Consider the following 16153-nt stretch of genomic DNA (forward strand, 5'->3'; position numbering starts at 1 on the left):
TACTGGGGCTAAGCTAATAGCAAGCATGTCCCCTCTAGCAGATCCTGCGGGTGCTGGGCTTTCCTCTTTTGAGATATTCACAGTCTCTTTTCTTGATTTGCAGTCCCATGGCTGTTCAGTGAGCTGCTGCCGGATTACGGATCAGGCCAGTCAGCTATCAGCGTGCTGGCTCATGAGGGGTTACAACGCATTGCTGCGAATGTGCAGGACACTGAGAGCTTCCAGGCAGAGGAGGGGAGCTCAGAGGGATCCCTGAGGAGAGCTGGTCCCTGCTCCAGACAAGGCCTGCGCCGGCCGGCCCAGCCTTATCTCCTTCTCCAAACCAGGGCTCTGTAGAGGCGGCGGCAGCGCCTCGCTGCCGGTAGGAAGAAGCGCCGGATCTCCACAGGATCCGCCCCAGCCGCGTCGTGCCCGCCGGGGCGATACCGACCCACAGCGCCCGCGGCTGAGGGGACGGCGGGGACACGGGCGGGTGAGGGGCCGGCACCCGGCTCCCCTACACAACATGGCGGACAGCGGCCGAGAGCGGGCGCTGCCACTCAAACCGAGCGAGCCAATCAGATCCCGAAGCTGTCCGCCGAGGCGGGATTTGCCTTTCCGTTTGCGTGCAGTTACGGCCGCGGGGAATTAGTCCCGGTCAGGGCGTGCGGCCGCGGAGGGATATGGCCAGCGGGCGTGGTGCGGCTCTTCCGAGAAATGATGCAAAGCGGCGGGAATTTACCGGTCGCCGCGTCCCGGGGTGGTTGCGACAGCCGGTCTGGGCCGGGGCTGGCGGGGAGGGCTGTGGGGCCTCCGGCGCTGCCGCTGCGGCCGTGCCTGGCGGGAATCGCTGCGGGGCCTCCTCCTCCGGCGGCGGTCGGAGGCGGCGGCGGGTGCTGCGGCCCGGGCCTTCTTCGCCCGGGCCTTCTTCCCCCGGGCCTGCGCTGAGGTGATGGTGGCTGCCTCGGGGGGGGTGAATGGCCGTGGCAGGGCAGGCACCGCCTTTTCCCAGAGCCGGGGCCGCCTCAGCTCTCCTCAGCGGAGGGCGGTTTAGGGCACCCTGGTGCTGTCTCCCCCGAGCGTCCCGCCGTTTCCAGCCCTTCCCTCAGGCAGAGGGACAGCTTTTCTTCCAAATAAGAAATTGGGAGTTGGAGGGGGTGATGGAGCACTAGGAAATCCCGGTGCTGTGTTCATGCAATTTGCAGAATTGTAACCAAACTATCCATGTTTTGTCAGATTAATCTTTTTTTCAGGCAGTATATAAGATCTGTTTCCATTGCAGCGTCCTAGCTCCCCAAAAGATGTTTCCAGCCCTCAAAACACTCTCCTACTGGAAATAAACTCCTCGTTTGTGGCATGCCTGCCATCAGAAACCGGCAGAGCTACCCCACAGCCTTATGTCATGTATCTAAGAAGCAGTAGCTTGTAAAAATAACGACTTTCTAGCGAGTAAAACTTGCAGTCAGTGTAGATCATGCCCCAAGGAGCCCCTGTGTGTCATGAGGAGCTGGTCACACAGCGAGCAGCTAAATGAGGGAAAAACCTCCAGAATTGGCTCCGCAAGGTTTTACCTTGTTCTGTGGGATGCAAATACCCTCGTGTGACATGGGACAAATGTGGGGGACAGATGGGGAGGGTGGTGGGTGGCTGCTGGGTGTGGGGCTGTTTCCCCAACACTCAGTGTGAATTTATGTACAGTGGCTTAAAAGGCAGTAGCTGCTTTAATTCCTTTTTTTTTTTCAATTTATTAATAAATGAAGTGGAAGGTAACTTTTTGCTGGGTTATGCTTCCTGTTTGGAACTACACAACCCACCTCCTGTCACTATTGCACCACAGCCATCCCGTTTGTTTACTTACTCAATTTTATGGATTTTTTTTTTTTTTTCCCAAAAAAGGCCAAAAGCCCTACGGCAGCTCCTGGCTGAGCTTGCACCCAGGGCACGCACCAGTTAACCTACACGGTCTTTAAAACACAGTTTCAAGTAGTTTAAGCAGTTTCCTTTCCCTCTGCCGCTGTGAAGCCTACAGCGCAGTGCTCTTCCACTGTTTAAACCCTTTTGCAGTGGAAAATTCTCTAAAAAAAAAAAGCGAATAACGCCGGCCGCCCCCTCCGGCGACAGCGCAGCCAGGACCAGGGCAGCTGCGGCGGCGGCGCCGTTTCCTCCCCACGGAGGAACGTGGGCCCACGCGTGTCCTCATTTCCTTCCCCCCTTGCCAAAGCGGGAGCTGCGGGCCGGGGCACGTTTCACCGGAGGCGGCTCCCGGGGGAGGGTCCCCGCACGGGGACAACGGCGGCCGCGGCCGCCTCATCGTCCCGCCGAGGCCCCCCGCGATCGCGACGGTCCGTGTGTTAACGGAGAAGGGCCGTGTGCCGCTCCCCAGGGCCGGGACAACAGCGAAGATCGGTGACTCCCGGTGCCGCGGGGAACGGTAGGGGGCGGCGGAGGGGGAGGGGGGACGGGGACGGGTCCGGCGGACTTTTTTTTCCCGGCGTGCCCCGCGCAGGCGCCGCTGTGTGCTGCGTCACAGCGCCGGGCCGCGCTAGTCAGTGCGTGGCCGGCTGCGGGTGCGGACGCGCTCCGCCATCATGGCCTCCGCCGCTACGGCTCCCCCCGCTGCCGCCGCCGCCGCTACTGTTGCCGCCCCGCCGGCTCCCGCCGCTCCGGGCATCCTTATCGGTGACCGGCTGTACTCGGAGGTGTCGCTGACCATCGACCACTCGCTGATCCCCGAGGAGCGCCTCTCGCCCACTCCCTCCATGCAGGACGGCCTGGACCTGCAGTGCGAGACCGACTTGCGCATCCTGGGCTGCGAGCTCATCCAGGCGGCCGGTATCCTCCTCCGCTTGCCGCAGGTGGGTGCGAGCCCCGGCGCCTAACCGGGAGGGAGGGAAGGGCGGGCGCCGCCATTGTGGCGCGGCGGGAAGGGCGTGTGAGGCGGCCGCGCCGGGGGGGGGGGGGGGGGGGGGCGGCGGCGGCGCCAGCTGGTGCCTGACACAAAATGGCGGCGGTGGCGGTTGGGCCCGGTGAGTGACTCCCGCTCCTTCTTTCCTCCTCCTCCCCTCTTTGCGTTCCTAGGTGGCGATGGCGACGGGGCAGGTGCTGTTTCATCGGTTCTTCTATTCGAAGTCCTTCGTCAAGCACAGCTTCGAGGTGAGCGCGGCGCGGGCTGGCGGGGAAGCTGGGGGGGCAGGACAGGGACGGGGAGGAGGTGGCTGTAGCCGCTGTTTTAGGCGACCGGTGAATTTGGCCGGTCACACGCCAAACCGGCTGTGCTCTTCGAGCCTTTAGGCCACGGGGTTTTGTTTTTTTCTTCTTTTTTTTTTTTTAAGTTGTGTAATTCTAGTCTTCGTTTTCTCATGGAATCGGGGCTTCCTTTCAGATTGTTGCTATGGCCTGCATCAATCTCGCATCCAAAATTGAAGAGGCGCCTCGTCGTATAAGGGACGTGATCAACGTGTTTCATCATTTGCGTCAGTTAAGAGCAAAAAGGTAAGAGTAGCTTCGTTACGAACATAAGCATCAGTTGTCACTAATGTACACTGCAGTTTTCAATTCACAGTATTTTTCCAGGCTAAGTTCAACGACCTAAAATTGAGAAGGGAGTGCTCATTGGCTGCTGTGTAGGCAGTACAGTTCAATGCTGACTTCTTCTACTGGTACTTTTGTTTACTGGGTAGACCCGTTTTCGTTACTTATAGAGCTACAAGTCATGAGTATTGGCTCTAGTTTTAGGTCCACAGTTGTAGTTTTAGGTCTATTGCTAATTGATTTTTGATGTCTTGTTCTTGAAAGGTAGTTTTAGGCATGAGTAGCCAATTAGCGGGGTTGCTGTATTTTTTCCAGACTTCTAACCGTGTTTGGTAGTCTTAATGCTTTCCCTCTTGTTAGTATGTAGCTGTCCAAATGTGGTTGTAGTGCCGATAAAGTATCAGTTAACAAAAGATGAAAGCTGAACTTCTCCCAGTGATGATAGTATTACCTTTTAGAAAGTATCTGAAAAAAGTACGGTTTGGCCTACAGCGTTTGCAGCTTTAATGACACCGCTTCAACAAGGAATGTGTAATTGAGTCTTGGAAGCTGAAGGCATCTTTAATTGGAAAAAGTGAGACTTGTGTTTTTCATGGTACCGTGTGCTTGTGTCGGTGAAGCTGGAGTGTAAGCTTACCTGATCTGTGTGCAGATCCGGATCATTGTCTGCTGAGTTGTAGAGCTGCTCTCAGTTGTGAGTGCCTAATACTGCTTTTTTGTGTGTAAAGCGATGTATGTTTTTGTGTGTAAAGCAAAGTAACTCAGTGTATCGGAAGGAACAAGGAATGGTTGAAGGGAAGGAATTTTCTCGGTTGCTATTAAATGCAAAATTTCTTTAAATCTGTCATGCAGCAGCATTACAGTCTGTGAGACTGGAGACGTCAGCTGTGATGAAGTAGCTTTACTTGCAGTGGCTGATTGCTTAAAGTGTAAGGTTATCCATAGTTACAGGAGGATTTTGTTTCCAGGTAGATTCTTAAATTCACGCTTTAATTTTTCTGTATCACCAGGTTACAACAGGAATTTAAACTTTAGTGTTGTATAACCTTTTCTGAGCAGTAAGAATAGAAATCCCTTAGGGAAACCAGCTGTTTCTTGGTGTCTTTTATGCTTCTGTTGAATCTGAAGCTTCTGCTTTTACTGCCTTGTGCTCATGTTTTCCTAGTTAGTTTTAGACAAAAGAAGAACGATTCAGTGTTATACTTTGGAACTTAGCTTTGTTCTTTTTAAGTTGTTATCCCAGATGGCCCTGAGACAGTTTTGTGAAGTTATGCCGAGTGTGAATTCGGTGGTATTGTTTCTTACTACAGTTTTGATAAGGGAGTCTGGTTATTAGATTTATTGAAGTTGGTTCAGTGATTCATAATATTTTGGCCTTGATCCAGGCAGTGAAGGTTAATTAATCATATGCAATGCTTTTCTTTGCAATGAGAATATAAATTAGTTGATTTTTTATGCTGTGTGAAGGATCAGAGAAACTGAACTTAACCTGTGAACTTAAATCTTTCCAGCTAGCCTGTTCCAAATCAGAATGTCACTTTGTGCATGTTACATGGTGTCTAAAATGCATCATGTCGAGAGAAATCGTGCACTTCTACCCATTATTTTCTGGAGAAATGGGCATTGTTGCTCTGAGATTCTGAGTGAATCTGCATGAAATTAATCTTAAAAATGCTGAAGTCTGACATTCAGACTTGCTTTTTTTTTTAAGCAAGCAGGATGTAAACGTTTTTCTGTACTTTTTACAAGATTACAATTAAATAATCTGTACACGTTATTAACTTCAACTCTTTTTTCCCTTGCAACCGACTATACAGCGACCAGCTACATTTACCAAAGCCTGGGTGATGTGGAGTGGTACATAAAGATGAAGCTGTCGTCATGGCAACAGTGAGTGAAGTATCGAAAATCCCCAAGGAGAAGCCAGTGCTCTGAGAATAGGTCACTGGAATCGGGGGACTAACAGGTTGGCCGCTGGTGAACCATTTGGAAGAACTCCTGTATCTTGTTATAAGCTTTTTTCTTTGCTGTCCAGGTTTTTAGAATACTAGCTTGATCTTTTTTTTTTTTTTACCTGAAGCTAACACCTAGGTTGTAGTTAGTTTCTCACACACAACCCAGAACTGAAACAATCAGTTAGGCTGCTGTACTTTTCTTTTCACCTCTAGTCTAGCATTTCTGTTAACTGAAGCTCTTAACCTGCACATGAAGTTCGAGTAGTTTGAGTAGGCTTGCTTGCTTTCTTAAACAGTTTTGAGTTCTTAGTTCCACTTTCTGGCTCTGTATATTTGCAGTTTGAATTCATAGTACAACATGCCTTCACAAGGATAAGGAAGTCTTGAATTTGTAAAGCTATTTATATGAATTGCTATGTAAGCAGTCCCTTCTATGTACCTGTTTGCAGAATTGGGAATTGCATTGGAATTTTCTTTTTGTAAGACCTGTAGTCAACTGAGTTACTGCTAGGTGGTATTTCTAATACTGAGAAGTAAGAAAAAGCTTAAAAAGTATTTTGGACAAGCGTATTTTCTTTCGGATCTTTCACAAGCATATGTCATGTGGTACTGCATGTAAAAATGTTTGTGTGCATGGAGAAAAGCTCATATTATGAAAATACTGCTTTTTAAGAAATTGTGTGCCGAAACATCTGTGTTCTGAGCAAAGTGCAACTATTGTTTAACATGCAGAATGTAGTTTGAAGTTGATTTTATTTATCTTAAATGTGCCTGAAAGCTGCAAAAAGTCCTTACGAGCCTGAACCCAAATGTGACTCCTGTCATGGTGTAATCTCGGCAGTGTCGGTTTGCGCTGTGCAGTCAGCTGTCCCTCACTTCTGCTGCAGCAAACGGGCCCCTGCAGTTGTGTTGCAAGTGGCCTGTGTTAACCACACACACTACTTAGTGTTCTTCAGACCATTCTGTAAATCCACAGTGCTTGTATTTACAATATTGGAGACAAATAGAGAATTCACTTTCTTCTCTCTTACTGACTGGCATGAGAGAGATCTGGTCTCTGAAACGAGATGCTGATGTTACGCTCTACTTCTCAGAAGTACTTTTGCATTACGAACAAAACTACACGCAGAGCGCTTTTCCTCCAAAGTATTAGACGTTCCAAAGACATTAGATTTTAATATTTCATCAAATGAAGCTGTAGCAGGGTCAAGAACTTAGGTTTCATTTGTCAGGGGGACTTTAAAAAAAGAATATTTGTAACTTATTTATCGTTACAAACACATTACAGTGTGCGTTCATCTTTTGGGTGGCTGTGCAATCTTTAAATCCCAATGAAGTTTTACAACTCAGCATGGGATTGTTTTACCAGAATGGGCACTGCTCTCTCTGTTCTTAAGTCTTGCCTGGAGCTCTAGTGCTGATCTGTAAGAACAGATTCAAAGTAAGAATTTGTAATGCTACTTGGCTATATAGGGCTTGAGGCTTATATTTTATATATGAGCTTATAAATTATTTTTCTCTGGTTTGGTATTTGTGATCTAAAACAATTACTTCTTGGACTGAGAACTAAGTGCAGCAAATGCAGTAGCAAAGGCCTTAGTAGGAAAGCTAAGAAGTTATTCAGAGGGAGATCTCTGAAGTTTCCAACTTCTAAATAATTATGCACACCAACACTTTGGAGTTCATGGCAAAAGTACCAAACAGGTAAATCTTAATCCAGTGGGGAACCTGCCTTTTGCCGGTTATAAGGCACAGTGAAGTCTGCTGTGGATTTTTATTTTGCATTAAGTGGACAAAAGGCCACATTTGTCCTTCTGTTTCTGGAAATACTGTCTGGACAGACTGATATTTTTCATGGCTTCCTTCGATCTGTAGATCTCTAGAACTTGTGTGTCATAATTGACCAGAGTAATGTGGGACAACAGAGTAAAGCACGCTCTCGAGTGCCTTAATTTTGAGTTTTCTATCACTTTGATGTTGAACATGTACAACCAAAGTGTGAACTGTTTGTGCTGATCCTATGGCCCCGTAGAAGGACAGTGAAAACTTAAAATCCAACAAGGCTCAGTCTTTCCTGTTGCACTTTGAGCTACCTTACTGTGTTTTCATAATACTGACTTTCTTACATAGCTTTCAGAGAGTTCAGAGACATGCAGAAGATGGTAATCCTGCAGCAGGTTGTCGGATGATCCCATGCAGTCATGTTGTCCTACTGTTGATTGTATTCTTTTAGACTGGAAGTCATAGATGCCCTAACTGTTTCATCCAAGATTTGTCACCTCTGATAAAGTGTTCTGCTAACGAGATGAGCTGAGCCTGGAGACCTAAACTCGCTCTGAATGATGCCTTGCAGATCCTGTTAATGCCAGTGATCTCTAGATAAAATTGTGTAAAGCAATATTGGGGGAAATGTTGTTATAAACCCCAGTATAGTTAGTTGAAATTAACTGGGAGTGAATCAGTTTCACTGATTTGGAGGATTTCAGCTTGGTTCTTCCAGTCTCCCACTCCAGAGCATTGTGTTCAGGCAGCCTTTGCAGTGCTGGAGTGTGCAGATAAAATTGTAGCCTTTCTACTGAAGTAGTGACCTTGAAGAAGCTCTTTAAGTTTTTATTTTCCAGTTAACTTATAGGAAGAGAAAGAAGAAAAAAAAACAAAACCAAAACAAAAAAAACCCCAAAACAAACAAACCCCACACCAAACAAAATGTATTAGAGTAGCTGAAATCACAAACTATAAACTTTCTGTGATGAGAGTAACACTTAAATAGAGAAGTTACTTCTGAGTAACATGGAAAGCATTGTGGTTTTTTAGGAGACAGACGTAGTAAGGCTTGTACTCGAATTGTAGGTCTTTCCTGGCACCAGGAAGGTGGAGTAGCTCATGCCAGACCTCCTGGGAGCTGCTTCTCAGCCCCTTGGGAGGAGCAGGGGGAGCTCAGGTGCATGGTACAACATGATGGTTTTATTTGGGAAGTGAATCGCTTGTAGCCTCTGGCCAACAGTAATAACCATCCTTCAGGTGACTGCAGGAGTCTTGGCATAAATTGTGGATTATTGGAGTTGGGAAGCTCTTCAGCCAGCCTTGTAATTAAATGGGGCCATTCTTTCTGGGGGGGAACCTAGGGTTTTTTGAGTGTTTTTTCCACTCTGTGACCTATCAGGGAAGGAGAAGTGCGATCCACTTGTGGAACTTACATGGAACCAAAAAAGACAAGTTAGTAGTGAAATACTTCATCTGCTAAAACAGAAGCTGTGTTTTGAATCCACTTTGCATTACTTATTCTTCTTTTGAATGTAATGTAAAATAAATGTGTCACCAGTGCTTGGGGCATACTGGGTTTATCATGTGAACACAGTGTGGTTTATTAGAGTGTAACTAGTTGCAAAAACTTTCTTCTGTGTTGGGAAGCATGGATTATGTGAGGCATATTACAAACAGGGGAAAAAGCTGGTCTGTCTTTAGGAGGAAGTGGATTAAAATAAACAGTGGAATGTTGAAAGGTCAAGTTTAAGCACGGAGAAAGAAAATAATACGAAATGGAGTGTGACGCTTGTGCATAAAGCATACAGCAAGTTATTTTAGTTAAAATGCTTTGGAGTTCAGGTGTTGGATTTGGAAGGAATTAGGACATAGAGCTAGGCTTGGGACTCTTTGTGAAATGAGCTCTTGGTTTGCAAATAGAAGTGACATAATACCCACTGATTAGTGGGTGCAGCGTTCAGAATCACAGGCAGATCTTGTCATCATTTCAGAGGTGAAATTCTTTGCTTTAGTAGACTTCTCATATATCACAGTAGCAGGGCTGTCTTGTTCTCTGAAGATCTGAATAATCTTGTCTTCCAGTGCATAGGAAACTGCAGTTGTAAAGCACAAGCTTGCTGTTTTAATACCTGTAAAAAAACCTGTTCTAGCTTACTTCTGCTTTGAAGTGCTACTTAGCAAAGGTAGTTGTATCACACTCCTTCCCCCACCTCTGTCCTGAGATGTAAAGGTTCTTTGAGATCTTCGCTCTGAAGTTGACTTGCATTCCAGCAGCTGGACCAGCGTAGTTTACATACACAGTAGCAAAAGGGTGATTTTTTTTTTTTTTTTTTTCCTTAGCCATCTAATCTGTAGCTAGTCGAAAGCAGAAACTAAACTAGTTTATCTAAACTTGGACAGCACAAGATTAATGCTTAAACTTGCTTGCAGGAGTTGAAAACCGGTTTCTGTTGCCATTAGTTGGTTGGAAGGGAAAACAGAGATGCAGCTATTTTTGGATATGCAAAACAGTTTTGATTTTATTTCTTGCAAACTATAGGACTCCAAGCCCCCTGATACTTGATCAGAACTACATAAACACCAAAAATCAAGTAATCAAAGCAGAAAGAAGGGTACTGAAGGAGTTGGGATTTTGTGTTCATGTCAAGCATCCGCATAAGGTGAGTTATCAAAAATAATGTAACTGTAAATATTAATCTACCTTGATATCGTCATTGTGAGCTGTGGAACGAGAAACGCAGGTGTTAAAATGACCTGATTTCTTTATTCCTTAGTAGTTACCGCGAATGCTTTTGCCAGAGTGCTTGGTCAAATAGTCACATTGACTTTGGTAGAAATTGCTTCCTTGGGAAATGTTAAAGGTGACTGTTTTTGAAAATCATAGAAAAGTAGTAAAATAAAGAATTGTCTGGATGTGACTGAATGACGTGAGCTTGCAGTGTGTGCTTAGAAAAGGAGGAGAGCGTGTTGTTTTGGAACTGTGTGGCTATACATAGTTACTTCCTTACTTTGCTTTATATGTTAGAACTGAGCCCCCTTTTTTTTCTCCTTCTTCCTCAGATCATTGTTATGTATTTACAAGTCTTAGAATGTGAACGTAATCAAACCCTGGTACAGACAGCCTGGTAAGTTGTAATTTTCCATTCTTTTCCTAGCCAGGAAAATAGTAGCAGAAATAACAAGCCTGATGATCCATATGCAAAGCAATGAGATGTAAGTTATTACACAAACATATACTTCTAAAATACTTTAGTGCTTGTTTCTGCTTACTATTTTCATGGCTTGATTCCAGTGTAGTAATGGAGAACTCAATTTAACTTTGTTCTTTTTTCTACTCTTTAATTAAAGGGTAGTCCATGATGGTAAGTCATAGAGCTCTGCCCTCTGCACCTCTCAGCCCATGACCTGGGGATGGCCTGTTTGGCTGCCCTTCTCTCCAGCCAACCCAGTGCAAGCTCTCATCCGAGATTCACTGAAGTGGTCCATATCCATCGGGCAGCATCTTCTAGTTCTGTCTGGGTGTCAAAAAGGATTTGTATATTTGCTTTTAGAAGTAACTGTTAAAATGTTTCTAAATGTATTTGTTGCCTAGCTACTGTATACTGTAGTGTATTTAAAGGAGACATGGGGTAGACTTTCTGCCAACATTTCTTTAGTTGATTTAGCATTTGGCTGAACTTAAAAAAAAAAAAAGACAATTACCATGCATGCAGCATGCTCACTTAGAAGCCATATCGGGCATGGTTTTCTGTAGAGTCAATACTTACTGACTGCTGTTCGTTTCTTTCCTCACTGTAGCTCAGTAACTTAGAAATCGATGGAGGTCTCTGCTGATTAAATGTCTCTCTTGGCATGTGTTGCTTGGCAGTGCCACTCTGGTGGAAGAATAGTAGCTTAGTCAAGTGGGAGACCCATTACTAACTTGCAGGTCTTTTTCCAACACTCTGTGTGCAAATCGGATGCTTTTCTCTCTGGATGAAGTTAATGACTCAAGGCACACATAGGATTTAAATGCAATGTTTTATGAACGGTAGAGGTTGCGTCTAGCCTCTGGAAAATGGTAGGTTAAAAATATACCGTGCTTTCATGCTTGCATTTGAGTTTTAAGCATATTGATTTTTTAACTGTGAGAACGTTGGTGTTTAAAGCAAAGAGCTGGACAGATGAAAAGTGCTTGTTAGATTAACTCAATGGACACTTCACAGGATAAACTTAACGTACCTACCTAGGAGGTAGCCGTTACGTACTATTACTTGCATTGGGGTTTCAAAACAATGGCAATGGTGCAAACTTTGTTACAGAAGTAACAAATGTAAACATCAAATACGATAATTCGAAAGAAAACAAGTGTTTAATATAATAACAGAAAAAATAATAAAGTCAATTGAGTCTCCAGTATTGTTATCCTCTAAATAAAAAGATGTAAATGGGAGATCCAACCTTTCCTAAACTTTTTTTTTAGGAATTACATGAATGACAGCCTTCGAACAAATGTGTTTGTTCGCTTTCAGCCAGAGACTATAGCATGTGCTTGCATTTATCTCGCTGCTAGAGCTCTGCAGGTGAGTACTCACCCGTCTTCGGCTAGCGTTGCCTTTTATTGCTAGTAATCCAGTTTCAAGAAAATTAATGAAAATATTTAAAACAAAAGCCTGGTGTGTAATCTCTTATCATTAAGCTTTTGGTGGTTTTATTTTCAGATTCCACTACCTACCCGTCCTCACTGGTTCTTGCTCTTTGGCACCACGGAAGAGGAGATTCAGGAGATATGCTTAACAACTCTGAAGCTCTATACCAGAAAGAAGGTAACTTTGAGATGTTTGTTCTTCCCCATCAACGCTCAGCACGGCTTGAGCTGTCTCAGGGTTGTCTAAGCGTGTTTGGGAACCCCTGTGTACAAATCTGCAAACTGGAGAGGCTCTGCTTGCATGGCTGCTCCTCTGAGGGGAGTGTGGGAACCAATTATGGAAGTTAGTCATGTTGCAGGACAGATGATTAAAAGATAATTGAGTATTTTTCAGAAATGAGATGAAGGTATGAACTGCGTTAGTTTGACTTCTTACCGCGTTGTTACTTTTAACAGCCCAATTACGAATTCCTGGATAAAGAAGTAGAAAAGAGGAAAATGGCACTACAGGAAGCTAAACTGAAGGCAAAAGGTTTAAATCCAGATGGAACTCCAGCACTCTCAACACTGGGTGGCTTTTCTCCTGCCTCCAAACCATGTAAGTTTTTTGTTTTCTGAACAGAAAGTTGCATAATACTATTTGGTAAGTCTTCTAAATCTGTGCCCCAGGGTGTTAAAAAAAAAAAGTAGGTTTGCTTCTCGAGCTATTAAGACCATTTAGGCTTTCTTACAGAACTAAGAAGCAAGATAAATCTTTCTTTTTTTAAAAAAACCCACAAATTTTAAAACCAGTTTCAATACTTTGAAATAGCAGATTAGAGGGAAAGGGGGTAGTTTATACTCCCACAGATGGAAGAGTATTTTAATACTATTAATATGTAAATTATGTAACTATGTTATGAAAATGTCTAGACCTGGGAGTTTGCTGTGCATTACTGGGTTGTGGAGAGACTCTCTGGGTTTAAACTGTTGGGGGGTGTCCCAGCAGCCTTCATGGTTCCTTTTGGGGCAGCTATCACTGACAGTTGCTTTCTCTGCCTTTTTTTTTTTTTTTAAATGTACTTGTCCACTGTTGAAGTGCTGTGAAGGAAGACAGCTTGTGGTCAGGAAATGGAGATGGGAAGGTCGCAGTGCTGTCTTGGCATTGGTGACTAAATTATAATGTGTATCTCGAACCTGCCAAGAAATCTGTCTGAATTCTAGTGATACAAAGAACAGTTTTGTCTCGGTGCTTTTACCTCTTAATGTTGCTATTGATCTGTAAACTACCAACAAAATTTAAAAGCTGTTTGAGTGTTGGTCCGGGGATGGTGGGTGAAGAAGGCAGCACAGGCCCTTGTTTTACATGACCTCCTCAGGAACTTAAGAACATACTCTGCAAAAGCAATATTTGGAGCAGTTACTTCTCGTTAAGAACAATACAGCTGAGTTTCCAGAGGTCTTTGAGCTGGCAGGTGTAAATTTCTCACTAAACAATGACAGTTTTTTCTTAATTCTGTGAAGTGGGAGCCTCGGTTAGAAGAGTTTGAGTGAAAGCAGGGCCTCTGGTGGGATTTTGGAAGAATTCTTACTAGCTGACAAACAGGGAAAGCTTCTGGCAGAATTCTGCCTTTCTGTAGTTTTACATGAAACCTCTGAACCCTGCGGAGCGAGGAAGGTGAAGTCCTAATGCAGTGCCTTCCTCTCAGCAGGGCAGCTAGAAATGGGTTGCTCTTGCAGAGCAGCCCTTGGAGAAAAGGGGAATCCGTCTCCAGGCTGAATCAGCTGACAGATTGACTTCTAAATTAAATAATTTTTTTGTTTTGCGTTACATTTGTACCACTAATATAAAAATGAAATCTATAATTTTGCTGTTCAGTCTTAATTCTTATAGTATTGAAAATTAACTGTCACGGTAACAGTTTATGTATTTGTGGGCCATAAGGGCACCTTTTATTTTGTAAAATAAAAGCTCAGAGGAGCCTGGCTGCTTGGCTTGAGGGGCACAGCATTCTCTCCCCATGCTGGCATTTGCCTTTAAACTACAATGTGTCTCCTGGCGGGCATCTCACTCCAGTGTTCTCTTCTTGGAGTGAACCCTCAAGGGAAAGGTGGCAGGAAATAGTAGCTATTGGGTTCATATTTACATTTTGGGCAAATGCTGGGAGAGATGTGTGAAGGATTCGGTGTGTTTATTACAAAGTTCTAGGAATAAAATACCTAATTTTGAATTTCAATTTAATTCTTAGCTTCCCCCAGAGAAGTAAAAACTGAAGAGAAGACTCCAGTGTCTCTGAATACCAAAACCATTAAAAAAGAGCCAGAAGAGAGGCAGCAAGCTTCAAAGAGCCCTTACAATGGGTGGGTAAAAATCTCTTCCTGATAAGAGAAGACTTCTGTAAAAACAGTTTCTTCAGCTGAAGTAGTGAACTACTACTGAGCTACTTTGTGGAAGTAGCAGCCAGTACCTTGGAAATATAACCCTAATTTTTTTTTTTCTCCCCCCCCCACCCCCCCAGCATGAGAAAAGAAAGCAAGAGAAGTAGAAGCAGCAGAAGTGCGAGTCGATCTAGGTCACGAACAAAGTCGCGGTCTCGATCTCACACGCCCCGGCGGCAGTAAGTGGTGGATTTTTGTTGGGGGTGAGGAAGGGGGCAGGGCTTTTGGGACGGGTTGGCTTTTCTGGTCAAAATTGGCCTTCTGGGCTTTTTCGCTTTGCTTCGAAGTAGTAGGACTGAACAATTCTGAAAGGTGCTGGGTTGTGGGTGTGGCTTCTTGTTTCCAGAGGAGCTGAACTCAAAGGCATGTTCTGGGGCGCTCACTCTCATTCATCGAGCAGAAACAGTCTCTTGATTTCTTCCAGTAACTTGCAAGTGCCTAAGCATTGATTTATTTTTTTTCTTTCGTGTGGAAAACGGGTGTTAATTTACCACTTCTCTGTAAGCTACAACAATAGGCGGAGCCTGTCTGGGACATACAGCTCCCGCTCGAGGAGCCGGTCCCGCAGCCACAGCGGCAGCCCGCGGCGACACCACAACCACGGCTCGCCGCACCTGAAGGCCAAGCATGGCAGGGAGGAGCTGAAGAGCGCCAACAGACACGGGCACAAACGGAAAAAATCCCGTTCGCGTTCGCAGAGCAAATCCAGGGAGCATTCTGATGCCGCCAAGAAGCACAGGCACGAGCGGGGACACCACAGGGACAGGAGAGAGAGATCCCGCTCCTTCGAGAGGTCCCACAAAGGCAAACACCACGGCAGCGGCCGCTCGGGGCACGGCAGGCACCGACGCTGAGGCTTGCACCCGCGCCAGACTCGAGTTAAGCCTGTACATAACCCAGTAAATGGACTCTTTATTTGAGAACAAAGAAACCGGTTTAGGATTTTGATTAATTTAAACCCAATATCTAATTTTCTAAAAGGTGTAGAGGACTTTTTTTTTTTTTCTTTTGGGGGAAGAAACTGTTACCAACTTTTGCACATAATACCTTAGCAGTATCACATGGGCGGAAAACAGCGATCAGGTGAAATTGTATGTATTAGAGTTGTGTATTGTTTATCGATATGAAAACTGGAGAATGGATTTCTGTAAAAAGGCAAAATGTACCTTATTTTTATACAAGTCAATTGCAGACACTTATATTTAAGTATAGTTATTTGTTTAAACGATGGTGGATACTTTCTTACACTGGTTTTAGTCTGCATGTGTTGAAAGATTTTTACAAGAAATAAAATATAAAGCTTTTTTTTTACTGCCTGTTGGATGTCATATATATATTGAAACTAAATTTAATTTTCTTGATTGCCTCCCTTTGACTGTTGCACGTGGATTTGGGATATCAACGTGTGTCTGTTGCAGAGGAAAGGTCTGGAAAGCTTTGGAAGTTGGTGTCCTGCTTCTGACCCGGGCTAAAGGCACAGGGACCTCTCTGGAGTTTGGGGGGAGGAGGAGGAGGCGGCTGTGAAAGAGCATTGTCGGCCCTGGACTTGGCTGTTCCTGTCCCGGCTTTCCCAGTACGGTGGGGATTTCTCTCCTGTTTCCTGCAGGAGCTGGTGAGTCACTGTCATCGGCTGTTCTGCAGCACAAAACAGCAGTTTGCTGGAAGCTCCCCCCTGTTTAGGGGTGATTTCTTGGTGGTTGGCTGCTGGAGCCTGGCCCGGCAAGAACTGGGGGTAAAGGGGAGATGAAAGGGGCCAGGAGGAATCGGATTTAATTCTTTTGCTACGCAGGTAGTAACAAAGCCATAAACCTCAAGGTGTGTGCTGTCCACCCAAGCTTGAGAGGTTCACCCCAGTCCCTTGGGTACGAAGGCCTTTTCT

At 45.1% G+C, this 16153-nt stretch overlaps 1 protein-coding gene across 4 annotated transcripts; it reads left to right on the forward strand.

The window, feature by feature from the left end:
• The first annotated feature begins 2427 nt into the window (after positions 1-2427).
• CCNL1 (cyclin L1) lies at positions 2428-15585 on the forward strand. 4 transcript variants are annotated; one of them, XM_074834378.1, is made up of 11 exons: positions 2460-2834; positions 3058-3132; positions 3362-3471; positions 9769-9889; positions 10290-10354; positions 11692-11791; positions 11930-12034; positions 12313-12454; positions 14085-14196; positions 14355-14453; positions 14780-15585. In XM_074834378.1, the coding sequence occupies exons 1-11, from the start codon at positions 2568-2570 to the stop codon at positions 15126-15128; spliced, it is 1545 nt and encodes a 514-aa protein (XP_074690479.1). In that variant the 5' UTR covers positions 2460-2567; the 3' UTR covers positions 15129-15585. The 4 variants fall into 4 exon arrangements, 2 of the variants coding, with proteins under 2 accessions (XP_074690481.1, XP_074690479.1); XR_012624346.1 differs by lacking the exons at positions 12313-12454; positions 14085-14196; positions 14355-14453; positions 14780-15585 and adding an exon at positions 10578-10591 and having other exon boundaries at positions 2428-2834; positions 11930-11947; XR_012624347.1 differs by lacking the exons at positions 11930-12034; positions 12313-12454; positions 14085-14196; positions 14355-14453; positions 14780-15585 and having other exon boundaries at positions 2429-2834; positions 10290-10442.
• The last annotated feature ends 568 nt before the right edge of the window (positions 15586-16153 follow it).

The sequence above is a fragment of the Strix aluco genome, chromosome 9 (assembly GCF_031877795.1).
Source record: "Strix aluco isolate bStrAlu1 chromosome 9, bStrAlu1.hap1, whole genome shotgun sequence".
Taxonomy (NCBI): domain Eukaryota; kingdom Metazoa; phylum Chordata; class Aves; order Strigiformes; family Strigidae; genus Strix; species Strix aluco.